At 46.5% G+C, this 27,913-nt stretch overlaps 2 protein-coding genes across 3 annotated transcripts in view; one reads left to right on the forward strand and one right to left on the reverse strand.

Annotated features, from left to right (window-relative positions):
- Nucleotides 1–27,913, reverse strand: part of LOC148145018 (uncharacterized) — a 268,501-nt gene that overhangs the window by 57,205 nt on the left and 183,383 nt on the right. The gene's annotated exons all lie outside the window — the stretch shown is intronic.
- LOC148145019 (uncharacterized) lies at nt 73–27,810 on the forward strand. The gene is made up of 3 exons (XM_087975456.1): nt 73–98; nt 2,351–2,752; nt 25,725–27,810. The coding sequence occupies exons 1-3, from the start codon at nt 73–75 to the stop codon at nt 25,774–25,776; spliced, it is 480 nt and encodes a 159-aa protein (XP_087831582.1). The 3' UTR covers nt 25,777–27,810.

Below are 27,913 nucleotides of genomic sequence, written 5' to 3' on the forward strand. Positions count from 1 at the left end.
GTTTTAAAGCTGATCAGTTCTTTCAGCCTCCTGCACTAAGCTTCCAATGTTGTCTATCAGAAAGAGCAGTGAATGAGGAGCCAGTATCATGAGAAATTGTAAGTTTTTCAGGAGTGCAGAGTGCATCATTTCATCAGCATTGTAACGTTTACTGGCAGCATCGGGAGGTGTGGGCTGTGTTCAGTGGAAACGATGTGGAGGAGCCAGTGGTGGACTGGCCTGGCTGAAGTTAAAAATCGCACAACACCAGGTTATAGTCCAACAGGTTTATTTGGAAGCACTAGCTTTCGGAGCGCTGCTCCTTCACCGGGTAGCTGTGGAGCCAGATCAAAAGACACAGAATTGATAGCAAAAGCTCACAGTGTCATGCAACTGATAGGATATACTGAACAAACCTAGATTGCTGTTCAGTCTCCCATCGTTGAGAATGGATTGCAGGCTTTGGTTCATTAATATGTAAATCCCAGAACATCTTTTCAGTTACGTTCTTGAGATGACTTAAGGTTTTATTTTTAAAAAGGCTGACAGCTCAGACAATGCATTAAAGGTGTGAGGTTCGAGTCTGTCATACCCCAATCTTGGATCAGACTGGTTCTATTTCCAAGGAGGAATTCATAAAATATTACATAGATTGACTGCCTGGAAATTGTGTGCTTTTTGAGCAAAATTGAATGTATCTGCAAATATAATTCTGCCAATACAAATTCACCCCAAAGAATTGTGTGCGCGTGCATGTGAGTTTGTGTGTGAGAGTGTGTACATGCTTGGTAAAGTGAGCGTGATGGAATATAAGCCTGAGAGAGTATTGGGGGGGGAAACGTGTGTTTGTGTGTCTGAAGGGGAGCATGTGTGAGAGAGGTATTAATACAAGCAAGGGGTTGCATTTTGCTAAAACAAGGAAGGGCAGGACTTGTACAGATAATGGTAGGGCCCTGGGTCATGTTATAGAACAGACAGACATGGGGCGGGGGGGAGTGGTGTTCAGGTACATAGTTCTTTGGAAGTTGCATCACAGGTAGACAGGGTGGTTAAGAAGGCAATTAGCAGCATAGCATTCATTGTTCACACCATGAAGTAGAGGGGTTGGGACATCATGTTGAGGTTGTACAGGATGTTGGTGAGGCCACTTTCAGAGTACTGAGTACAGTTCTGATGGCCCAGTATTCTTCCAATTACAATCAGAGAGGGTTTGGTAAAGACTTACTAGAATATTGTAAGGACTGGAAGGGTTTGAGTTATAAGGAGAGGCTGGGACTTTATTCACTGGAGCACAGGAGGTTGGGGGGTGTGACCTCATTGAGATTGATAAAATCATGAGGAGTGGAGGTAAGCTGAATAGCAAAGGGCTCTTGCTTAGTGCAGGGGAACTCAAAACCTGGGGGGGACATTTTTTTAAAATGTAAGGAGAGAGATTTAAAAGGAACCGGAGGGGCAACATTTTGAAAGAGGGTGATTTGCACGTGGAATGAAGTTACTGAGGATGTGGTAGATGCAGGTACAGTGACAACATTGAAACAGCATTCGGATGGGTATATGAATAGAAAGGTTGAGAGGGAAAAGGGGCCAAATGTAGGCAAGTGGGACTGGTTGAGTTTGGGAATCCTGGTCGGCATGGATGAATTGGACCGAAGGGTCTGTTTCTGTGCTGTATACCACTATTGAAACCAGTAGAATTCTGAAAGGGGCTTGACATGATAGATGCAGATAAAATGCTCCTTTGTGGGGAGGGTCATAGAATTCTGACAATGAGGAAGCAGGCCATTCAGCCCATCTATTTCACTCTGGCCCTCTGAACAGTATCCCACCCGTACCCAACCTTACTCCGTATTTCCCATGGCCAATCCAGCCAAACCTGTACATCCCTGGTCACTATGGGTAACTTAGCACGGCCAACCCGAATCTACAAATTACCTTCTCAAGAATGTAATTTAAATGCCGAGCTTTTCTAAGTAAAATGTCAGTCTGACTCAACATTGGGACACAGACAGAATTCACACCTACTGTCTCTACTTATAAATAGGGCAACGTCTCTTCGAAATGTAGGTTCATTTAGATATAACTGCGTCACTTTACATATGAAGATATCCCTTTGAATGTGCCCACATCCCTTTGAAATGTAATCTTGTCCATTTAAATCTCTTTATTTGCAGCAATACCCGTTAAAATGTCCACGTCCCTTTAAAATGCAGATTGCCCCCTTTCGATATGACGCCGTTCCGTTAGATGTGGGAATATCTGTTTAAATTGAGCCGTGAGCTTTCCCAATGTAGACAGGGCTCCTGGAAACGTGGCAGTGTCCCCCCTGCAGCTGCAGAGCGAGACAGGAGAGTTTGTTTTTGTGAATGAGCAGTTGTAGCGCGAGGTGGCTGTTGCTTGGTGACGGTGCGGCTCCCCGGCCCCGCCCCGCCCACCCCCCGTGCAGACGTCTCGCGGGGGCGAAGGCGGTTGGGAGGAGAAGTCGCTCGAGCGAGGAAGCGGCGGGAGGGCGGCCGTTAGGAAAATGGCGCCGCGCGGCCCGGGGCAGACACCCGTCACTGGCCGCCGCCGCCTTCCTGGCGCAGCTGCTGTGTCACGGCCACACCGGCCGGCTGTACAGCAGCCAGGAGCCGGTGAGCATTCTGGAGGCGGATGGGGTTAAGGGCCTGCTTGGGAACTCGTCGGCCGCCGGGGTGGTGGAGTTCTACTGGTCGTGGGGCGGCCCCTGTGTCAACTATGGGGCCACCTGGAAGGTACTGGGCCCGGGACGTGAAAGGTGAGGCAGGTTGTGGGGGGGACGGAGGGGAAGGAATGTGGGGCCTGTCCTGTCATAGTGACATTTTACACTCACTTTCCATCGGCTTTTACTGGCGCTTGTGCTGTTTGCCCCTCACTGTGTGTTTAATCCTTGTGCTGTTTGTCCCCTCACTGTGTGTTTAATCCTTGTGCTGTTTGCCCCTCACTGTGTGTTTTAATCCTTGTGCTGTTTGCCCCTCACTGTGTGTTTAATCCTTGTGCTGTTTCCCCCTCACTGTGTGTTTAATCCTTGTGCTGTTTCCCCCTCACTGTGTGTTTAATCCTTGTGCTGTTTGCCCCTCACTGTGTGTTTTAATCCTTGTGCTGTTTGCCCCTCACTGTGTGTTTTAATCCTTGTGCTGTTTGCCCCTCACTGTGTGTTTTAATCCTTGTGCTGTTTGCCCCTCACTGTGTGTTTTAATCCTTGTGCTGTTTGCCCCTCACTGTGTGTTTTAATCCTTGTGCTGTTTGCCCCTCACTGTGTGTTTTAATCCTTGTGCTGTTTGCCCCTCACTGTGTGTTTTAATCCTTGTGCTGTTTGCCCCTCACTGTGTGTTTTAATCCTTGTGCTGTTTGCCCCTCACTGTGTGTTTTAATCCTTGTGCTGTTTGCCCCTCACTGTGTGTTTTAATCCTTGTGCTGTTTGCCCCTCACTGTGTGTTTTAATCCTTGTGCTGTTTGCCCCTCACTGTGTGTTTTAATCCTTGTGCTGTTTGCCCCTCACTGTGTGTTTTAATCCTTGTGCTGTTTGCCCCTCACTGTGTGTTTTAATCCTTGTGCTGTTTGCCCCTCACTGTGTGTTTAATCCTTGTGCTGTTTGCACCTCACTGTGTTTAATCCTTGTGCTGTTTGCACCTCACTGTGTTTAATCCTTGTGCTGTTTGCACCTCACTGTGTTTAATCCTTGTGCTGTTTGCACCTCACTGTGTTTAATCCTTGTGCTGTTTGCCCCTCACTGTGTGTTTAATCCTTGTGCTGTTTACCCCTCACTGTTTGTTTAATCCTTGTGCTGTTTACCCCTCACTGTTTGTTTAATCCTTGTGCTGTTTACCCCTCACTGTTTGGTTTAATCCTTGTGCTGTTTACCCCCTCACTGTTTGGTTTAATCCTTGTGCTGTTTGCACCTCACTGTTTGGTTTAATCCTTATGCTGTTTGCCATTGCTGATGGCAGTGTGTAAATACTAGTGAAGGAGATTATACGCCAGCATGTATATGTTCCTCAGTCATTGAAGGGGCCGGACCTGTTGAGAATGGTTAGTAAAGCATGTTGTGCACTAAGCCTTGTTAACATGGATATAGTTTGTTATTTGGAAATGTAGACTTTATTATTGAGAGTCACACAGATGTGCAGCATGGAAACAGACAAATCCAACCTGTCCATGCCAACCAGATATCCTAAATTGATCTAGTCCCATTTGCCAACACTTGGCTCATATCCCACTAATCCCTTCCTATTCATATATCCATCCAGATGTGTTTTATGTGCTGTAATTATACCGGCTTCCACTACTTCCTCTGGCAGTTCATTCCATATGCACCACCCTCTGCATGGAAAAGTTGCGACTTAGATACCTTTAATATCGTTCTGCTCTCACCCTATAACCTATGCCCTCTTGTTGTGAACCTCAACCCTACACTGACGAAAAGACATTAATAAAAATAGTTGAGCAGCCAGACAAAATGCGAAAGCTATAAAATGAGGAAAGACAACTGTGGCTCTACCCTTTATTTCTCCCCTTGGCATTTGAACACTTAAATTCTGTCAATAACACCAGCATCGCTACAGAGCATATGGTGTCTGCTCCTCGGTGTGAACAACAGCACGCATGCCCGCTGGTGTCCATGCTCCTCGCTGTTGGCAGGAAAGGCGACATCACTTATCTCTGTTCCTCATGGTCTTCCCTTTATTCTTAAAGCTGTGCCTTCTGGTCCTAGTCTCTCCTACCAATGGAAACATCTTCCCAATGTCATTGCACTACCCTGTCCGGTCATTTCTGCTGGTGGGTGAGACTAGGCCTCAAGGTTAGAGGGGGTAGCTTTCAGACAGAGATGCGGAGGAACTGCTTTTCCCCGAAGGTTGTGAATCTATGGAACAGTCATGATTAGAGTGATACTGGAAAAGCACCGCAAGTCAGGAAGCATCCGAGGAGCAGGAAAATCGATGTTTTGGGCAAAAGGGCTTCCATCAAAATCTATGGAATACTCTGGCCAAGGAAGCAATAGAGGCAGCTTCATTCAGTATATTCAAGACACAGTTGGGTGGGTTTTTGCCTGGGAAGGGAATGAAGGAGTTCCTCGTGACTGCAGGGAGGAGGAGGAGATGAGACGATGGACAGGTCAGCCATGATCTTAATGATCGTGGAGCAGGCTCACTTGTAGCAACTGGATTGAATCCAGGAAGGGAGCAGACTTTACGACCTCAGGTGTGTGTCATGGTTACCCGGGTGAGGAGAGATATAAGGATAGGCTGGGACTGTTTTCCGTAGCGTGCCAGAGTCTGAGGAGTGACCTTATACACTTTTATATCGTCATGAGGGACATGGATAGGGTAAATAAACATGGTATTTTCCTTTGGATGGGGGAGCCCAGAACTAAAGGGTAATAAGTTTAGGATCAAGAATTTGGTGTTGCAGCAAGTCAGACAGCATCCAAGGAGCAGGAAAATCAACGTTTTGGGGACAAGCCTTTCATCAGGAAAGTGTTTGTATGTGAGTTTGTGTATAAGACTGTGCATCAGTGAGTGTGTATTTGCGTGTGTGCATGCTTGATAAAGTGTGATTGTGATGGAGAATGAGCTTGCGAGAGGGTGTGTGTGTTGAGAGGGTGCTGTATGTGTATGTCTGAGAGAGAGCGTGTGTATGAGAGAGGTATAGATATAAGTGAGGGTTAGCAATCAGGCAACTTCAGAGCGGTAAGGCACCTGGCCCAGAGGGCTTTCAGGTTGAATTTTACAAAGAGTTCGCAGGAGTATTAGGTGGCCCACTTATGAACATGTACAACTACAGAAATAGTCAGGGCTGCCTCCTGCCTTCACTGAATGAGGTGAATATCTCCCTTATTCTCAAAAAAGGAAAAGATCCAGAAGATTGTGCATCACACAGACCAATATCCTTGCTAACTGTAGATTTTAACATTCTCTCTAAAACATTAGCATTGAGGCTGGAGACTGCCATATATCATAAAAGAGGAGCAGACTTGGTTTATTAAGGGCCGTCGATCATTTAATGATATTAGAAGGGTCTTGAATGTGAATCAAGTCTGTCATCAGGAAAAAATACCAGGAATAGTCGTCTCATTGGACGCGGAGAAGGCATTTAACAGGGTTGAATGGTCATACCTGTTCTATACATTAGAAAGGTTTGGTGTTGGAAACTTATTTGCCAAATGGGTCTCAACACTGTATAATGATCCCAAAGCAGTTGTGATCACCAATGGATTAGGCTCAGGTAGCTTCAGTGTGGGTAGGGGCTGCCGTCAGGGATGTCCTCTCTCACCGTTGCTATTCACGTTAATAATTGAGCCACTGGCGGAAGCGATACGGGCTGACTCTAATATAACGGCCCCGAGGGTTGGTACAGGTAAACATAAAATTACCCTATATGCAGATGATGATCTCCTTTTTCTTAGTAATCCTCTGATGTCCATGCCTCACTTAATCCAAGTTATTAATACATTTAGTGCACTTTCAGGCTACAAAATTAATTTTTCAAAATCGGAGGCCATGCCTCACTAGTATGTCCCACTTATTGGACGGATCCCACTTCCCCTTTCGGTGGTCTCTGGAGGGTTTCTTATACTTAGGCATTTTTATCACCCCAGTATTTGGCCAGCTATACAAGGCCAATTTTATGCATCTATTGGAAAGGGTAAGGCAGGACCTTCACGCTGGGGAGACCTTTCAATTTCCTGGCTAGGTAGAATAGCCCTAATTAAAATGAATGTCTTTCCCCATCTCTTATACCCTATGAGAATGCTTGCGGTGATGCTGCTGAGGCTGGCACTGTGCAAATTGTATGGTTGGCTGGGTTTGTTCATCTGGAATCCTAGACGGCCCCTCATTAAGTTAAGGAAGCTACAGCTTCCACAGGCAATGGGGGAGGGCTGGATTTTCCAGACTTTAGGAAGTATCAGTTAAGTTCCTTGTTAAGCTACATAGCCGATTGGGTCACGTCTGACCCGCAATCAATCTGGATGGACATCAAGGCTTCTCGAGTACAGTGCTCTCTTATTAACCTCTTATTTTTAGATTAGATGAAAATCATTACGGACCACTGTAGAAACCCTATAATACTAAACACAATTAAAGCTTGGAATTTCATGCGGCAAAACGAGGGTAATTCACATAAAACATCCCCCTATACTCCTATAGTGGGGGCATGGGGTTTTCAACCGGGGCTTACGGATGCCACATTCAAATCCTGGAGATCCAGGGGTATCTCCTGTTTAGGGGATCTGTTTGAGAAGGGGGGGTCCTGATGTCTTTTGAACAGCTGCATCAGAAATTTGGATTACCTAATGGAGACCTCTTTTGATACTTCTAAATACGATACTACATACAGAAGACGACTACGCTATTAAATGGTCTCTATAAATCAGGTAGAGAATGAAGAGTGTTGTGGCCAGTGGGCGTACCCTCGGTCAGCACTCTTTATCATTTAATACGTGATGAAGTATCGGAAGATATGGATCGTCTGCTTAGAACATGGGATCGGGATTTGGGGCTGGAAATTTCTACAGAAATGTGGAATGACATCTGGGAAAATGCCAAAAAAAATCTCCATTTGTAACAGAACTCGGGCCATTCAGTTAAAAATACTTCATAGGGCCCATATGGCACCGGAAAGATTGGCAACATTTAGGGTAGGAGTATCTCCAATGTGTCCCAAATGTAAAAGAGGTGGGCATTCTTAGACACCGCTTATGGACATGCCATAAGATCCACAAATACTGGACCGAAATAGTAAACGCCCTGACAGAAATCTTGGGAATGGAAATTACAGTAGATCCAGTATCTCCTCTTCTGGGCTTCTCAAGCTTACCTTCTCTGGATGTGCACGGGAGGACATTATTTTCCATTCTCTCCTTCTATGAAAGGAAAAATATCTCAGTAAACTGGGTGGCTGAGGGCCCTCTAGGACTTCAGAATTGGCACAGATTAATCATGGAATGTGTTCCCCTTGACTTCCTTACAAATATGGTGCACCAAAAAACTGAATTATTCTATAAAATATGGCAGCCCTCTTTGAATTACATGGATATAGATATTTCGGCCATTCTTTTGAGGGCTTTCATCTAGTTGAGGTAACAGTTCTGGCTGGTCCGGGGCCCCTTGGGAGAGGAATCCCACATGAATACGGGTTTTATTACAACTTGATGTTAACTCATTACGAGTGTGTACTTCACTACTTAATTACTATGTTATCCTGTTTTCTTTTGAATAATGTAAGATATTTGATCATACACTCTGGTTAGTTATAGGTTAGATCTGGTTTCCAGCATCTGCAGTTATTGTTTTTACCTTAGTTATAGGTTAGATTAGTAGCTAGATGAGTTTTTTCTTTTTCTTCTCTGTATCTCTTTTTGTTTGACAGGTTTTGACTATTTATTTAAAATTTAATTGTATATTAATGTTTGTACTTGTCTTTTTTTAATTTGTAAACTTGTAAAAATGTTAAATTTTCAATAAAAATATCTATAAAAAGAAAAGGTGCATCTGTACAGATGCATGAGTAGGGGGAGAGCAGAGGGATACAGATTCAGGAATTGCGCGATAGGTTTAGACAGGGGATTTGGATCGTCTTCGGCTTGAAGGGCTGAAGGGCCTGTTCCTGGGTTGTAAATTTTCTTTGTTCTATGTTGAGGTTATACAGGGTGTTGGTGAGGCCATTTTGTTCAGAGTACTGAGTACAGTTCTGGTCACCCTGTAATAGGAAGAATATTATTAGAGGGGGTTCGGTAAAGATTTACTTGGACGTTGCCAGGACTGGAGGGTTTGAGTTATCGGGAGAGGCTGGGACTTTTTCACTGGAATGGAGGAGGTTGAGGGATGACCTTATTGAGATTTGAAAAATCACAAGGGGTGAGGGTAAGGAGAAAAGCGAGGAACATGCGCGGTTATGTAGAGCCAGAGGTGGGAAGGTGAAACAAAATTGTGGCTCTACCCTTTTTTTCCTCCTATTGACATTTGGCCAGTTGAATCTGTCAGTTACACGAGCATATCTACAAAGCCTACTGCACGTGCCCCTCGGTTCAGCAAGCGCTGCGCATGTTCGCCGGTGTCTGCAAAAAACTGCACATACTTCTATCTGTCTGTAAAAATGGTGCATGAATTTCTTTTGCCGTTCCCCTGCTCCTCGGATGCTGTCTGACCTGTTGTGCTTTTCCAGCACCACTCTAATCTTGACCCATGAGCTTCTGAAGCTGTTGCTGCTCCTCTCTCTCTGAATGAAGATTGAGATTCATCCAAGACTGTAATTTCCTTCCTCTGTCCAACAGCACACTCTTCTCTCACTGCCTTTTCTATTTCTTTTATTTTCATGCTGGGATCCAATTGTTGAATTGCAGCAACTGAGAAGAAAGGGAGTGAATCCAGAAAGAGGACAGACTCCGGAAAAGCTGGTCCAGGTCTGCGCCTCAAACACCTGGCAAGTGCAGTACCACAGGGTGAAGTTATAGTCTTTGCTGTGGAAAAAACAAAGCAGAAATGAGATGTATTGTTTAAATGGTGATATATTGGGAAGTGTAGAAAGTGAGGACTGCAATGCTGGAGATCAGAGTCAAAATGTGTGGCGCTGGAAAAGCACAGCAGGTCAGACAGCATCCAAGGAGTAGGATAGTTGACATTTCGGGTAAGAGCCCTTCATCAGGAATGATGTGTGGATGGACAAAGGGGCCTCAGCATCCTCCTACACCAGTCGCTGCCAGTTGTCAGACAGGTGCAACAAGCATTCAGCAAGGCAAGTGGTGTATGAGCAAGAGGAATTGAGTTCAGAAGTGGGGATGTCTTCCTGCAGTTAGGGGGTCATTGAATATATTCAAGGCTGAGTTCATATCATTTTTGAACAACAGAGAAGTGGATGGTTATTGGGGAAGGCAAGAAAATAGTTTTAAGGCTAGTACAGAACAGTGACAGTCATACAGCATAGAAACACACCCTTCAGGTCAACGAATCCATGCTGACTATATTCACAAACTAATCCCATCTGCCTGTGTTTGGCCCATATCCCTCCGAACCTTTCCTATTCACGTACTTATCAAAATGTATTTTAAACATTGTATCTGTACTTGCATCCACCACTTCCTCTAGACATTCATTCCACAAACAACCACACTCTTTCTTTAAAAAAACACGTGCTCCTCGTGTCTTTAGACTCGTTCTACTCTCACTTTAGACATTTGCTTCCTAATCTTGAAATGATACCTGCCATTGTCTCTCACCTGCCATTTGCACAGTCCCTCATGATTTTTTAATCCTCTCTAAGGACACCTCTTAACCTCTGCTCCAGTGAGAAAAGTTCCAGCCTCTGCATCTCAATGTAGGGAGGTCCATATGCATTTGTGATCTGTTCACTGCTGGTGCAGGATTAAAAGACCAAATGGCCGACTCCTCCTCCCAATTCTGTGACCTGGACAGCAAGAGACGATAAGGCAAAGGAGTAGAAAGTAGGCTATTCAGCCCATCAGGTCTGCTCATACCATTCAATCATGGCTGATCAGTTTCTGAGCGCCATTCTGCTTTCTCCCTGTCACCTTTGATCCCTTCAATACTCAAGAACCTAGCTATCTCAGTCTAAATATCCTCAGTGACCTGGCCTCTGCAGTCTTCTGTGCCAATGAATTCCATAGATTTGCCACTCTCTGGCTGAAGAAGTTTCTCCTTATCTCCATTCTAAAAAGTCTTCCCTTTACTCTAAAGCTGTGCCCTCGGGTCTTAGTTTCTCCTATCGAGGGGAACATCTTCCCAACATCCACTCTGTCCAGGCTTTTCAGTATTATGTGTTTCAATTAGATCTCCCCTGAGTATGGCCCTGTTAATCAGCATGAACCAGACCCTTCAGGATGAGGTACAGCAGGGATTAGGTTCAGCAAATTGGAAATGGAGGGAGGGTGTGTGGGATGGAGATCTTCAGTTTCTAAGGAATAAGAGAGGAAAGAAAGTTCACGATAAATTAGAATTGATTGGATGAGCTGATAAGCTACGGAGGGGCAGATGGAGTTGAACTTGGAGAAATGTGATGTGTTGCATTTTGGTCAAGCAATGCAGGCAGGACTTAGACAGGGGGAGTGTTGCAGAAGAAAGAGACCTTGGAGTGCACGTTCATAGTTCCTTGTGAGTGGAGTCGCAGGTAGACAGGATAGTGAAGATGATGTTTGGTATGCTTTCCTCTATTGGTCAGAGCATTGAGTGAAGGAGTTGGGAGGACATATTGCGGCTGTACAGGTCATTGGTTAGGCCACTTTTGGAATATTGTGTGTAATTCTGATCTCCATCCTATGGAAGGATGTTGTGAAACTTGAAATGTTTTGGAAAAGGTTTATAAGGCTGGTGTCAGAGTTGGAGGGTTTGAGCGAGAGTCTGAATAGGCTGGGGCTGTTTTCCCTTTGTGTCGGGAATTTTATAGAAGTTTATAAGTGGCATGGATAGGGGTAAATAGCCAAGGTCTTTTCCTCCAGGTAGGGGAGTGCAAAATTAGAAGGCAGAGGTTTGAGCTCAGAGGGCAAAGATTGAAAAGGGACCCGAGGGGCCACTTTTTCTCAGAGGGTTTTACGTTTATGGAACGAGCTGACAGGAAGTGGTGGAGGCTGGTACAATTACAACAATTAAGAAGCATCTGGATGGGTACATGAAGAGGAAAGGTTTTGAGGAATATGGGCCACATGCTGGCATATGGCAAATTGATTTTGGATATATGGTTGGCATTGACGAATTGGGTGGAAGGATCTGTTTCTGTGGTGTATGACTCTTACTGTCTTCGGTGAAAGCAGAAGTGTGGTTGTGAAGACAGGGCTTTCAGAGCAGCTTTCAAAGATGTTTTGCCCTACTGGGCCGGAAGACGTTAGAACGAAATCTTTCATTTGTGAGACAGCAAGCAACTAAGTGAGTACATCCGGGATTTTGGTGGAAAGTGGGAATTCATTGCACTGAGAGGATGAAGCCCTACCCTATCCAGTCATTTCTGCTGGTGGCTGAGACTAGGCCCCAAGCTTTGGGAGAGTAGGTTTAGGACAGAGATGAGGAGGAGGAAGTGAGGGCTGCTGGTTTTCCCAGAGAGTAGTGTATCTGCGGAATTCTCTGCCCGAGGAAGCAGGCTCCAATATGCCCCGGTCCTGATACTTCAGCTTGACGTACCCGTGACTGTAAACTTTGAAGAGTTTTCATTAACTGATGCAAATATTTCCCATTTGTCCAACAATGCAGTGTCAGCTGTTTCAGTCATTGAGATGGTTTTGATTCATCTACTAAATACATCTCCTCATATTAGACAATATTCATGACAATGTAAGCGAGGTGATTCCATATACGCAAGTTGTAAACCAGTACAAAAGCTGACCAGACAAGGAAGTGGTTAACAAACACAGGGCATCCCTCTTCGAGTATGCACCTTGTTTGTTTACAAATTAAACACGCTTCAGATCTTTTCCTAGCTGCTTTCCGAAAATCTGGGTGCCACAATAATGGACATCATCAACTGAAATAGGCAGCAGCAAAGAATGAACACAAACCAGTCCAGCAGGGGGCACCCATGTTTTGGTTTGCGTATTGAGGGAGTACCCTATTTGAGGCCCCTGTGATATCAGTACCATACCCAGGCTAATGTGCATTGAAACCAGATTATGAAGTGTTAACTTTCCTGCAAACTTCTGCCTGTGTGTGTCTCTCTGTAACATTTTCTAACTTGCTTCATATCTGTTTGTCAGCTTTTCTTTATTTCTTCCTTCCTTCCAAGGCTAATGAGGCGCTCACATTCCAGAACAACCCAAGTTAGGGAGTTGAGCCTCATAAATCCTGGCTGTGACACATTGCTGCTTAACCAAGTGTGCAAACTCTAAATACCTCTCAGCTGTTCCATTTGAAAATCGGACACAAATTGTTTGTGTTTCTGCATGAGTCCATAACCCAGGGAAATACAACAGACTCTTTAATAGTTGCCCAATGTGTCCTGTATGCCAAATTCATTCAAATCTGGACATCCTGAAGTGAGCAATTATACTTCAGATTTCTACTCGCCAATTAAAACTAATGTTGGGCACTCAAACAGATAGAGGGCATCTTGAAGCATGCCACGGACCTCAGTGTGGGTCCAGGGCTTATCAAATAGGGTTTCACCTCTCATAACCCTGCGGTCAGCAAATTATTTATTACTAACTTTGTAAAGCACAAGTATATTTGCAAATACATTCTATGTGCATTTTTTTAAGGAAAAATCTGCAGGCAATCAATACATGTAATAGTTTGTAAATTCGACTTTGGAAACAGAACCAGTAACACTTCCGCCGCCTCTGCCTCCGAGCTTACTTTCACAATCTGGACTCGCGCCCACCTTCCGAGGACCCCTTCACCCACCTCCAACGCACTGCATCCACGTGGACACCCCGCGCTGGCCTATTACCTGCTCTCGACCTCTTCATTTCCAACTGCCGCCGGGACATTAACCACCTCAACTGTCTACCCCCATCCCCCACTCCAACCTCTCACCCTCACAACTCGCAGCCCTCCAATCCCTCTGCTCCAATCCTGAAGAAGGGCTTATGCCCGAAACGTCGATTCTCCTGTTCCCTGGATGCTGCCTGACCTGCTGCGCTTTTCCAGCAACACATTTTCAGCTCCAATCCCCACCTCACCATTAAGCCAGCAGATAAAGGGGGCGCAGTGGTAGTCTCGCGCACTGACCTCTACACCGCTGAAGCCAAACGCCAACTCGATGACACCTCTTCCGACTGCCCCCTTGACCATGACCCCAACCCCCATAACCAACCCATCATCTCCCAGACCATACAGAACCACATCACCTCAGGAGATCTCCCACCCACAGCTACCAACCTCATAGTCCGGGAACCCGCACTGCCCGGTTCTACCTCCTTCCCAAGATCCACAAGCCTGGCCGACCCATTGTCTCAGCATGCTCCTGCCCCACTGAACTCATTTCTACCTACCTCGACACTGTCCTAACCCCCCTAGTCCAGGAACTCCCCACATACGTTCGAGACACCACCCATGCCCTCCAACTCCTCCAAGACTTCCGTTTCCCCGGCTCCTAACACCTCCTCCTCACCATGGATATCCAATCCCTCTACATCTCCATTCGCCACGACCAGGGCCTCCAAGCCCTCCATTTTTTCCTCTCCCAACGTCCCCAACAGTACCCTTCCACCGACACTCATTCTCATTCGTTTGGCTGAACTGGTCCTCACCCTTAACAATTTCTTCTTCGAATCCTCCCACTTCCTCCAGACCAAAGGGGTAGCCATGGGCAACGTATGGGCCACAGGTATGCCTGTCTCTTTGTTGGCTACGTAGAGAATTGATGTTCCGTAATTACACTGGCACCACTCCCCACCTCTTCCTCCATTACATTGATGACTGCATTGGTGCCACCTCGTGCTCCCGCGAGGAGGTTGAGCAATTCATCAACTTCACCAACACATTCCACCCTGACCTTAAATTTACCTGGACCTTTCCATCTCCATTAGTGACAACCGACTTGACACCGACAGTTTTTACAAACCCACCGACTCCCACAGCTACCTGGATTACACCTCTTTCCACCCTACCTCTTGCAAAAATGCCATCCCGTATTCCCAATTCCTCCGCCTCTGCCGTATCTGCTCCCAGGAGGACCAGTTCCACCACAGAACACACCAGATGCCCCCCCTTCTTTAGAGACCGCAATTTCCCTTCCCACGTGGTTAAAGATGCCCTCCAATGCATCTCGTCCACATCCCGCACCTCCGCCCTCAGACCCAACCCCTCCAACCGCAACAAGGACAGAACGCCCCTGGTGCTCACCTTCCACCCTACCAACCTTCGCATAAACCAAATCATCTGCCGACATTTTCGCCGCATCCAAAAAGACCCCACCACCAGGGATATATTTCCCTCCCCAGCCCTTTCTGCCTTCCGCAAAGATCGTTCCCTCAGTATCTACCTGGTCAGGTCCACGCCCCCCCCCCCCTACAACCCACTCTCCCATCCTGGCACCTTCCTCTGCCACCGCAGGAATTGCAAAACCTGCGCCCACACCACTTCCCTCACCTCCATCCAAGGCCCTAAAGGAGCCTTCCACATCCATCAAAGTTTTACCTGCACATCCACCATATCATTTTATTGTATCTGTTGCTCCCGATGCGGTCTCCTCTACATCGGGGAGACTGGGCGCCTCCTAGCAGAGCGCTTTCGGGAACATCTCCGGGACACCCGCACCAATCAACCAAACCGCCCCGTGGCCCAACATTTCAACTCCCCCTCCCACTCTGCTGAGGACATGGAGGTCCTGGGCCTCCTTCACTGCCCCTCCCTTGCCACTAGATGCCTCATTATTTGCGTCGGAACACTTCAACCCCAGGGCATCAATGTGGACTCAACAGTTTCCTCAGTTCCCCTTCCCCCACCTCACCCTAGTTCCAAACCTCCAGCTCAGCACTGTCCCCATGACTTGTCCTACCTGCCTATCATCTTTTCCACCTATCCACTCCACCCTCCTCCTTGACCTATCACCTTCATCCTCTTCCCCCACTCACCTATTGTACTTTATGCTACTTTCTCTCCCCCACCCCCACCCTCCTCTCACTTGTCTCTCCACCCTTCAGGCTCTCTGCCTTTATTCCTGATGAAGGGCTTTTGCCCGAAACATCGATTTTACTGATCCTCAGATGCTGCCTGAACTGATGTGCTCTTCCAGCACTAATAATCCAAACTCTGGTTTCCAGCATCTGCAGTTATTGTTTTTACCCAATAGTAAAAACAGGGTGGGCAAGTGTGGTGTGGGGGGGGTGAGGAGGAGGGCAAGTGTGGTGTGGGGGGGGTGAGGAGGAGGGCAAGTGTGGTGTGGGGGGGGTGAGGAGGAGGGCAAGTGTGGTGTGGGGGGGGTGAGGAGGAGGGCAAGTGTGGTGTGGGGGGGGTGAGGAGGAGGGCAAGTGTGGTGTGGGGGGGGGTGAGGAGGAGGGCAAGTGTGGTGTGGGGGTGTGAGGAGGAGGGCAAGTGTGGTGTGGGGGGGGTGAGGAGGAGGGCAAGTGTGGTGTGGGGGGGGTGAGGAGGAGGGCAAGTGTGGTGTGGGGGGGGGTGAGGAGGAGGGCAAGTGTGGTGTGGGGGGGGTGAGGAGGAGGGCAAGTGTGGTGTGGGGGGGGTGAGGAGGAGGGCAAGTGTGGTGTGGGGGGGGTGAGGAGGAGGGCAAGTGTGGTGTGGGGGGGGTGAGGAGGAGGGCAAGTGTGGTGTGGGGGGGGTGAGGAGGAGGGCAAGTGTGGTGTGGGGGGGGTGAGGAGGAGGGCAAGTGTGGTGTGGGGGGGGTGAGGAGGAGGGCAAGTGTGGTGTGGGGGGGGTGAGGAGGAGGGCAAGTGTGGTGTGGGGGGGGTGAGGAGGAGGGCAAGTGTGGTGTGGGGGGGGTGAGGAGGAGGGCAAGTGTGGTGTGGGGGGGGTGAGGAGGAGGGCAAGTGTGGTGTGGGGGGGGTGAGGAGGAGGGCAAGTGTGGTGTGGGGGGGGTGAGGAGGAGGGCAAGTGTGGTGTGGGGGGGGTGAGGAGGAGGGCAAGTGTGGTGTGGGGGGGGTGAGGAGGAGGGCAAGTGTGGTGTGGGGGGGTGAGGAGGAGGGCAAGTGTGGTGTGTGCACACTTGAGCTGTTCAAAAGGCAACTGCTTTTTCTCTGCCTTTTTGCTGGGGGGATCTGAAGCTGGAACCAAGTTTAGTTGCAATAAAGGTTACCTGAACTTACCGCCGGACTCAGACTCTCATTGAAAGCTTTGAGCTCTAAGAGGTTTTTGTTTTAAAGCTGCTCATTTCGTTCAGCCTCCTGCACTAAGTTTAGAACATAGAACAATCCAGCGCAGGGGAACTCAACTAGGCGGGCATTTTTTTTAATGTAAGGTGAGAGATTTAAAAGGAACCGGAGGGGCAACATTTTGAAAGAGAGTGATTTGCTCGTGCCTGAAACGTCGCTTCTCCTGCTCCTCGGATGCTGTCTGACCTCCTGTGCTTTTCCAGTGCCACACGTTTTGACTCTCATCTCCAGGATCTGAAGTTCTGACTTTCTTCACGTGCCAATATATCACCATTTAAACAACGCACCTCCTTTCAGCAGTTATTTTCCCAGACGGGAAGACTTGATTACTCAGGGTCACGAGTTCACAGTGAGGGGCAAAGGTTTGAGGGAGATAGACATGGAAAGTTCTGTACACAGAGGATGGTGGGTGCCTCGAATTCATCGCCAGCGGAGGCAGTAGGGGTGGGATCCAGAGCGTCATTTCGAATGTATCTAGACAGAGACATGAATGGGCAAGGAGCAGAGGGATACAGATCCTTAGAAAATAGGCGGCAAGGCTTAGATAGAGTATCTCGATCAGCGTAGCCTTGGAGGGCTGAAGGGCCTGTTCCTGTGCTGTAAGGTTCTTTGTTCTCTTTATTGAGGTTTACAAAACCATGAGGGGCAAAGATAAGTTGAACGGCGTGTGTCGTTTCAAGATTAGAGAGCAAATTAAGGTGAGAGGAGAAAGATTTAAAAAACACATGAGGAGCATCTTTTTTTTAAACAGTGGTTTGTGTGGAATGAATGTCCAGAGGAAATTGTGGATGCAGGTTGAGTAACAACGTTTAAAAGACATTTGGATAAGTACATGAATAGGAAAGGTTCAGGGGGATATGGGGCAAACACAGGCAGGTGGGACTAGTTCAGTTTGTGAATATAGTCAGCATGGACTAGTTGGGCTGAAGGGTCTGTTTCTGTGCTGTATGACTCTGTAACTGTTCTGTACTGGTCTTGAAACCATTTTACTTGCCTTCCCCCATAAACATCCACTTCATGGTTGTTCTAAAATCAGATGAACTCAGCCTTGAATATATTCAATGACCCCCTAACTGCAGGAAGGCATCCCTACTTCTGAAATCAATTCCTCTTGTTAATATTCCTCTTGCCTTGCTGATTGCTTGCTGCATCCGTCTGACAACTGGTGTGGAAGGACGCTGAGGCCACTTTCTCCATCCACACCTCATTCCTGAGGAAGGGCTCGTGCCTGAAACGTTGATTCTCCTGCTCCCCGGATGCTGCCTGACCTCGTGTGCTTTTCCAGTGCCATACTTTTCGACTCGCATCTGCAGTCCTCACTTTGTCCACATCCCAATATGTCACCATTTAAACAACGTACCTCCTTTCAGCAGTTATTTTTTCATAACTGAGGCTATCACTTCACACTGTGGGACTGCATTTGCCGTGCGTTTGCCAATTGAGACACTAACCTGGACCAACATTTCCCGACTCTGTCCCTTCACTCACTTTCTTTTCAGTTGCTGCAAGTCAACAATTTAACCCCAGAATGAAAAAATGAAATGGTAAAGATAGTGCCGTACTCACAGATGGCAGAGAGAGGAAGGAAGTTGCAGTCTGAGGTGAAGCTCAATGTTCATTTGGAGAGGAGCAGCAGCATCAGCTTCAGAACCTGATGGTCCATCTTCCGCATTCAGACAATTGGGGAGCTCTGATTGGCAGGAGGCCCAGGCTCCTTGTCTGGCTTCTCATTGGTCCATTTGAAGAAGGGTTTGCACTGTTTCTGCAGACAGAGCATGCGGGACTTTTGCTGAACCAGCATAGAGTCAGAAGTGTACAGCATGGAAACAGACCCTTCGGTCCAATCCGTCCATGCCGACCAGATATCCCAACCCAATCCAGTCCCGCTCCTCAACACCTGGCCCACATCCCTCCAAACCTTTCCTATTCATATCCCCATTCGAATGCCTCTTAATTGTTGCATTCCTCTCCCTCGAACTGTACCTCTTATGCTCGCATCCAAATCATTTATATAAGTGACAAAAAGTAGAGGACCGAGCACCGATCCTTGTGGTACTCCACTGGTCGCAGGTCTCCAGTCTGAAAAACAACCCTCCACCACCACCCTCTGTCTTCTACCTTTGAGCCAGTTCTGTATCCAAATGGCTAGTTCCCTCTGTATTCCTTGAGATCTCACCTTGCGAATCAGTTTCCCACGGGGAACCTTGTCAAACGCCTTACTGAAGTCCATATACATCACATTACTGCTCTGCCTTCCTCAATCCTCTTTGTGACTTCCTCAAAAAACTCAATCAAGTTTGTGAGACATGATTTCCCACACAAAACCATGTTGACTATCCCTAATCTGTCCTTGTCTTTTCAAATACATGTACATCCTCTCTCTCAGGATTCCCTCCAACAATGTGCCCACCACTGACGTCAGGCTCACTGGTCTAAAGTTCCCTGACATGTCCTTACCACTCTTCTTAAACAGTGGTACCATGTTAGCCAACCTCTCGTCTTCTGGCATCTCACCTGACATGCACAATATGCTGTATGGAGATGCTGTTCCTGATGGATTTAAAATGTCCAACTGCCACAATTTCTACCCCCCCCCAGTCACTTGACATCACCGCGCAGGCTCCTCGCTATTTTTGATGTTCATGTCACCTAGAACTCTCATGATTATATCAATCTCAATGAGGTCACCCCTCAACCTCCTGTGCTCCAGTGAAGAGATTCTCAACCTCTCCTTATAACTCAAACCCTCCAGTCTTGGTAATATCCTGGTGAATCTTTACTGAACCCTCTGTAATAGTATTCTTCCTATTACAGGGCCACCAGAAGCGTTCTCAGTACTTTACAAGTGGCTTCACCAACATCCTGTACAACTTCTAAATTATGTCCCAATTCCTTTATTCAATGGTGTGAACAAATAAGGTAAGTGTGCTGAATGCCTTCTGAAGCACCCTTCCAACCAGTGATTCAACTTTCAAAGTATGTACCTGAACTTATGGTCCTGCTCCATAGCTACCCGATGAAGGAGCAGCGCTCCGAAAGCTAGTGCTTCCAAATAAACCTGTTGCACTATAACCCGGTGTTGTGATTTTTAAACCTTGTCCCACCTCGTCCAACAGCAGCACCTCCACCTCCTTTCTAATGAACACAGCCCACACTTCCCAGTGCTGCCAGTAAACTGCCGCTGAAACAATGCAGTGCCTGCACTCCCGAAAAATGTAAACTTCTAACGAAACCAGCTACTCAGTCACTGCTCCATCTGATATACAACATTGGAAACTTAATGCAGGGGGCTGCAAGAAATGAGCAGCTTTAAAACAAAAACCGCTTGGAGCTCTAAGCTTTCAATGAGAGTCTGAGTCTGACAGAATGTTCAGGTAACCTTTATTGCGTCCCAACATTGTTACAGCTTCAGTTGCCCCCAGCAAAAAGGCAGAGAAAGAGTAGATGTTTGTTAGACAGCTCAACAACAGAGGGAGGAGCAAGGGGTGGAGCAAGGCCAACAGCAGGCCCCCGCACTACGCCTGCATTGCCTTGCACAGTTTACAAAAATCCCTTCCCCTTCAGAGACTCCAAACAGTGTGGGAGCAGGCCACTCGGCCCAAAGACTACACACCGATCCTCCGAAGGGTAACCCACCCACGCAATTCCCCTGCCCCTATTGCTCAACATTTACCCGTGACTAATGCACCTAACCTGCACATCCCTGTGCATGATATCCCAACCCAATCTCATCCTGCCTGCCAGCACGGGGCCCATATCCCTCCAGTTGCTTTTTAAGTGTTGTAATTGTACCAGTCTCCACCACTTCCTCTGGCAGCTCATTCCATACACGTACCACCCTCTAAATGAAAAGGTTGCCTCTTAAGGCTCTTTCCTATCTTTCCCCTCTCACTGTAAACCTATGCCCTCTATTTCTGGACTCTCCCACTTCAGGGAAAAGACTTTGTCTATCTATCCTATCCATGCCCCTCATGATTTCATAAACTTCTATAAGGTCACCCCTCAGCCTCTGACGCTCCAGGGAAAACAGCCCCAGCCTGTTCTGTCTCTCCCTATAGCTCAAATCTTCCAGTCTTGGCAACATCCTTGTAAATCTTTTCTGAACCCTTAAGTTTCACAAATTCTTTCTGATAGAAAGGAAACCAGAATTGCACGCAATATTCCAACTGTACAGCAGTAATATGACCTCCCAACTCCTGTACTCAATATTCTGACCAAATAAAGGAAAGCATACAAAACACCATCTTCACTATCCTATCAACCTGCGACTCCACTTTCAAGGAGCTATGAACTTGCACTCCAAGGTCTCTTTGTTCAGCAACACCCTCTAGGACCTTACCATTAAGTGTATAAGTCCTGCTAAGATTTGCTTTCCCAAAATGCAGCACCTCACATTTATCTAAATTAAACTCCATTTGGCACTTCTCAGTCCATTGGCCCATCTGATCAAGATCCCATTGTAATCTGAAGTAACCTCCTTCGCTGTCGACTACACCTCCAATTTTGGTGTCATCAGCAAACTTACTTACTACACCACTTATGTTCACATCTAAAAAGAAATGGGCCCATTATCTATTTTCAAAGTGGAATTGACAATATATTACATGTACTGACTGCCTGCAGATTGTGCAGTCTTTCAGCAAAGTAGAATGTTTAGGGTGCAGGTTTGCTCGCTGAGCTGTAGGTTTGATATCTAGACGTTTCATTACCTGGCTAGGTAACATCATCAGTGGTGACCTCCAAGTGAAGCGAAGCTGTTGTCTCCTCCTTTGTATTTATATGTTTGTTCTGGATGGGGTTCCTAGGATTTGTGGTGATATCAAAGTTATGAAGAGAGATACATATTTTGTTGAACCAAATACAATGGCAGTGCAGAGAATTTCAGAAAAGGGCAATAAATATTTACTTTTTACCCCTTATTCAACTCATTCAAGAATTTCAAATTGAATCTGAGCAAACTTGAGAGCAAATGGCAACATTCGTTTGTTAATAGACTCACCATAAATTATGAAAGATCACTTTTATCTAAGTCACAATGTTTAATCCCAAACGGAGCAATTAAGTGCAAAAGTTACTTTCAACCATTTAATAAAACACTGCAAATTTTATTTCATATGAAAATACATTCATTTTATAATTTGGATAAGATCTTTACAAAGGAAATATATTACACAAAATAGCTTTCCTGGGTATCAATATTGACAACAGTTATGCAGCTATTATTTGGCAACTAATTGAAATGATTTCAGAATAAATGAGCTGCTTCATTATTATACATTGAGATATTGCATATCTTGGCTCTCACCCAAGTATTCTCCGAAGGAAAAAATGCATCTGGATGGGGACATGAATAGGAAGAATTCAGAGGGATATGGGCCTAATATTGGCAAATGGGTCACTAGATTAATTTAGGATATCTGGTTGGCCTGGACTGAAGGGTTTGTTTCTGTGTGCTCATCACAGACGCCCCTCTTCTGGGATCCCCATACCAGCTGTTATTTTCATGAAATAATCTGACAATTGTTGACTTCCATCAACCTATTCCATCTGGAGAAAATTCCTCTCTCTGCAAAGTGTGGTTCACGTTGGCAAATTCAATCCTCCTCCGGTCCTCAGGAACACTCTATAATGCGCAACGTTCTCAATACCTGTTTAACCTTCAGTGGGGAAACTATTTTCAGTCCAACAGTTACACAGAATTCCTCCGAAATGTTTTTGGCAAATGCACTGCTCCCACGAGAGCTCGTGGGCCCACAGTTCTTTTAACAGCTTTTAACAGCTTTTTTTCTCATTTCCCCGCCTTCCCAGCTTGCAGAATTTCTCCCACCAGAAATTTTGTCTTGAAAAAAATCCAGCAGGAACATGATTGTGGAGCTATCAGTAAAAAGGCTTCACATGGCTCAACCAAGGTTAGAAATGGAGAACATCTCTGTTCAAAGTTACTGTTCGTTTGCCCTTTCAAAATTCCTTGAATTTAAGGTGTTCCATTGTAGCATTTAATTATGATCCATTAAAAGCAGTATCCGGTCTCATCTGAGTGAGGAACCGACTCAACAAGCGAAATAACTTTTCTGTCTGCTCTTGAGATGTGACATCCTCACCCTCTCTCTGTTGATGCAACAGGATTACCAGAGCTGGAAGTACCACTCTCGGAATACAATTGCTGATTGACAGTTTACTTCTGTTGCTTCACATAAGGATTTAAAAGCTGCTAGCCTGATCTCGCACAAAGCACAAAAGCCAAACTGTTCACCCGTGCCTGCACAGAGGAGAAATTGCACTTGGAATAGATCACAAAATAAGAACTGTTCGCAGTCCTACAACTCATGTGTTTCCCACGGACAAAGTTAAAAATCACACAACACCAGGTTATAATCCAGCAGGTTTGTTTGGAAGCACTAGCTTTTGGAGCGCCGCTCCTTCATCAGGTAGTTGTGGAGAATGAGATCATAATCACAATTTATATCCAAAGGAGTCGAGCGTCATGGAAGTGTGACACATCAAACAATTTTAGATTAAATCCTTCATCTTTTAGAATAGGTTTCTGCTCTTTGGTTTGTTAATCCCAGAACTTGTTTTTTGTTACCTTCTCAAGAATGTCATTCAAATGCAGAGCTTTTCTAACAATGAGTGTGAATTCTGTCTGCGCCCGAATGTTGAGTCAGACTACCATTTTTCTTCGAGAAAAACTCTACATTTAAATTACATTTTTGAGAAGGTAATTTACAGATTAGGGTGTAGAGGTTAGGGTGGATATGCTGTGCTAAATTACCCATCGTGACCAGGGATGTGAAACTTAGGGTGGATTGGCCATGGGAAATACGGAGTAAGGGGGTGGGTATGTGTGGGATGCTCTTCAGAGGGCCAGTGTGGAATAGATAGGCTGAATGGCCTGTTTCCACATTGTTGGGATTCTATGACTTCCACCACAAAGGAGCATTTTATCTGCATCAATCCTGTCAAGCCCCTTTCAGAATTCTTCTGGTTTCAGTAAGATCACTTCTGGTTCAGAGAGGTAGACAGCACAAAAATAGACCCTTCGGTCCAACTCATCCATGGCGTCCAGGGTTCCCAAACTAAACTAGTCCCACTTACCTGCGTTTGGCCCATATCCCTCTAAACCTTTCTATTCATGTACCCATCCAAATGTCGTTTAGACTTTGTAAACGTACCTGCATTGTCCACATCCTCAGCAAGTTCATTCCACGTGTAAACCGTCCTCTGTCAAAACGTTGCCCCTCGGGTTCCTTTTAAATCTCTCTCCTGTCACTTTAAAGAAATATGCCCCCTAGTCTTGAGCTACCCTACGCTAAGGAAGAGCCCTTTGCTATTCACCTTACCTCCACTCCTCATGATTTTATCAATCTCAATAATGTCACCTCCCAACCTCCTGTGCTCCAGTGAATAAAGTCCCAGCCCCTCCTTATTACTCAAAACCTTCCAGTCCTGGCAACATCCTAGTAGGGGAAACTCCTCAATCCACAAACAACTTATTTATACAGGCCCACAGAACGCTCTTCACCCCAGAGGCAGTAGTATGTTATTCCTCTCTATCAGGACATGACTTACTTGCCCCGTCCCCAGTCCCCGATTCCAATCTATTCATCAGAATTTCTACTGCCGACCCTACGAAGAGAAATATCACTTTCCAATACCTCCGGTCTGTGTATACGAACAGCTGGTGAAACACTGGATGGGGTACAGCAGGCCTTATGCTGCACATGGACCTGGAACGGAACCCTTCCCTTGTGCATTTATAGGCCTTTTCTCTTTTCAGAATCTGATACTGTCACCAAGACCATGTACAATAGAGCTAAGGGAGAGCCCAATGGGAACATCATTCTGAGGACCATTGTCTCCTATACAGTGCGAGTGCTCGAGTCACTTGGCCCATTTTTTACAGCGCTCAAGCAACTCCTCTTGCAAAACATCAACGCTTTACTCCTGCAGACCTGACCAGACCCCCTGCTGTAACATTTCAGTAACCGATTTTGACAAACTCTCCCTAATATACACCAAACCAGACTATTATTTCTTCAGCTAAGGTAAAACTACCAATTTCCTTGTCCTGGATGGCAAAGATGTCCCTCATAAGGTCATTATCGGAGCCCTTGTTCCCACAACCTTGTCCTGGCCAATCATCGTACCAGCACCCACCACTTCCTCTGGCAGCTCACGCCATCACTCAAGCGACTCCACGTTGAAAGCCTCTGGTCTGGTGCACCAGATAACATCAGGATAATCTCAGATCGTTCCAGATCGCATCGATACTCAGTCAGTGGCTTTCCCGATCAGGATGTTGTATGTGATTAAACAGGTCAGTGGGTAAGCGATCCCCCACCTCTTTGTTCAAGTATCTCTACGAGAACTCCCTTGCTGGAGGGTCCCTTGGAGACATTTCAACTGGACTTCATTGAGTTGGAGAAATCAGTTGAGTTGCTATAAATATGTTTTGCTTATTGTTGTCTTTTCTAAGTGGATTGAAGCCTACCCTCCTCCTAACGCTACTGCTGAGACTGTAGTGAAGATTTTGTTTAAGGAAATAATTCCCTGCTTCAGTGTACCTGCGTGCATTAGCTCGGACAATGGACCACACTTTGTAGGTAATATTAACGGAGAACTCTGTTCCCAGCTTTGTATTTGTCGGCAACTGCATGGTGCTTATCATCCTCAGGCGGCCGGCCTTATTCAATGTTTTAACCAGACTCAAGACTAAACTTGCCAAATTGATGGGAGAGTCTGGCCTCTCCTGGTTATGCTAATCCCTGTGGCCTTATTCCAGATGCGATCCATGTCTGCGAGCAAGACACGACTGTCTCCAGCTGAGAGTCTCTCTGATCACCCCCTCCGTACCCCTTGGAACGATTCGGCTCCCTTCTCAGTCCACTTCCACCACATGACCGAAGCAATGAGTGGTTATGTTCTTGCTCTAACGAGTGTTATGCGTGCCTTTCACTCCAAGGAGCGTGCGGCCTACAGCGATGTTCCCTCCCTTTCAGCCTCGTCACGGGTAGAACCTGGTTCGTTGGTGCTTGTCAAGACCTGAACTGGCAAAGGTCTCCAACCTTGCTGAGATGGCCCCTTCCAGGTTTTACTTCCCACCCCTATGGCAGTCACAGTCATTGGGCGCTCTGCTTGGGTCCAACTGCACCATTGTAAATTGATTGACCGCACCAATCAAAAGGGGGGAAGAGGAGGAGAGAATCCTGGAATCCCAACAAAAGGAGTGGACCCTGTCCAGTTGGGTTTTTGAATCTTGCTGTTGTTCTAATGTTAATCTTATGACAGATACTTGAACTAAGAGGAGGGACTTGTGAGGGATCGCTTATCTCCTCACCTTTCTGATCACGTACAACATCCTGATGGGGAAAGCCACTAAGTATGGATGCGACCAGGAATGATCAGAGATTATCCACCACCCATGCTGAGGAGATGTTGTCCAGTGCACCGGACCAGACGCCTTTGACGTGTGGAACGTGATGAAGATTGATTATTGCAATGGACTCTTACATCAGAAAGACCAGCTGGTCCATCTGGACAGTAGAAATCAGTGGGAGTTACCATGTTTTTTTTATTTTACCTGCAGACGCAAGTCTAGTGAGGATAACAATGCTCAACCGCGTTATTATGGTAAATATTTTAAGGACGCCCAGGAACACCATCCCTTTTTGCAGGTCGTGCCGACTCTAGAAAAGGGAAGCCTGATAGGGGAAACTCCTCGATCCACAAACAACTTATCCAGAGGCAGTAGTATGTTACTCCTCTCTATCGGGAGATGACTTACTTGCCCTGTCCCCAGTCCCAGATTCCATTCTATTTGTCAGACTTCCTACAGCCGACCCTGCGAAGAGAAATATCACTTTCCAATATCTCCGGTCTGTGTATACAAACAGCTGGTGTAACACTGGCTGGGGTACGGCAGACCTTATGCGGCACATGGACCTGGAACGGAACCCTTCCCTTGTGCATTTATAGACCTTTTCTCTTTTCAGAACCTGATAGTGTCACCAAGACCATGTGCAATAGAGCTAAGGGAGAACCCAATGGGAACAGCATTCTGAGGACCATTGTCTCCCATACAGTGCGAGTGCTCGAGTCACTTGGCCCATTTTTTACAGCGCTCAAGCAACTCCTTTTGCAAAACGTTGACCCTTTACTCTTGTAGACCTGTCCAGACTCCCTGCTGTAACATTTGAGTAATCGATTTTGACAAAGTCTCCCTAATATACACCAAACCAGACTATTATTTCATCAGCTAAGGTAAAGCTACCAATTTCCTTGTCCTGGATGGCAAAGATGTCCCTCATAAGGTCACTATCGGAGCCCTTGTCCCCACAACAGTACCTTGTCCTGGCCAGTGGACAAGTCGATGGAACCTCCATCTGAGGGGGATGCAGCGGTCGGTCTCAGCCAACCTTGCTCCACCTGGAAGGATCCCAAGGGACTGGGTGACAATACAGGACACCCGATAGGCTGGGGAATCCAGAGTACCCTGGGGTTGGAAGGATCGGCAGGGGTGTCAAGTCAACAGAACCACAATTCCCTCTTTTGCGGCCTGACCATTTGAGGAAATAAGACTAAAGAGGCTCTGGAACAGAGTAAACTGGGATTATCAGACCTGTGTCTTTACTCTGTGCAGAATCGGTGTGCCTTCGAGTATATACTCACCCAGGAGGGTGAGGTCTGCACCATTGTCCAAGATAAATGCACTATGGGCATTCCCAATCTCACTGGCAATATTACTAAGATACAAGAAGAGATCCAGGTATTCCTTGACAGAATGACTGAAGGGTCCAGTTGGGGAAACTGCAGATCGGGCTGATGGTACAATTGGCTTATCAATTTAGCTATGTCTGTTTGTCAGTATTGGTAGTGTTAGGTATTTAATTGCTCGGCTTATGAGGTCCCTTAGTGATATAGATTTGCCCCGGAAGATGCTCCTTTTGCGATCCAATAGCTCACCCACACGTGTCGATGGTGATGATAAATATGACCAGATGAGCTGCGAAGATGGTGGTGCCGCTCTACAGGATGTTGATGGCTGGACCACCTTGAAGGGCATTCGTTTGGACTAGCCTTCTCTTTCAGTGATCGCAGTGCAATCAAAGGGAGGAATGAGGGTGTGGGCATCTGGGTGATAAAGTCTATAGC

Source organism: Chiloscyllium plagiosum, unplaced genomic scaffold (genome assembly GCF_037043375.1).
Source record: "Chiloscyllium plagiosum isolate Xiang-an unplaced genomic scaffold, Cpla_swu_hap1 HiC_scaffold_27, whole genome shotgun sequence".
Taxonomy (NCBI): Eukaryota; Metazoa; Chordata; class Chondrichthyes; order Orectolobiformes; family Hemiscylliidae; genus Chiloscyllium; species Chiloscyllium plagiosum.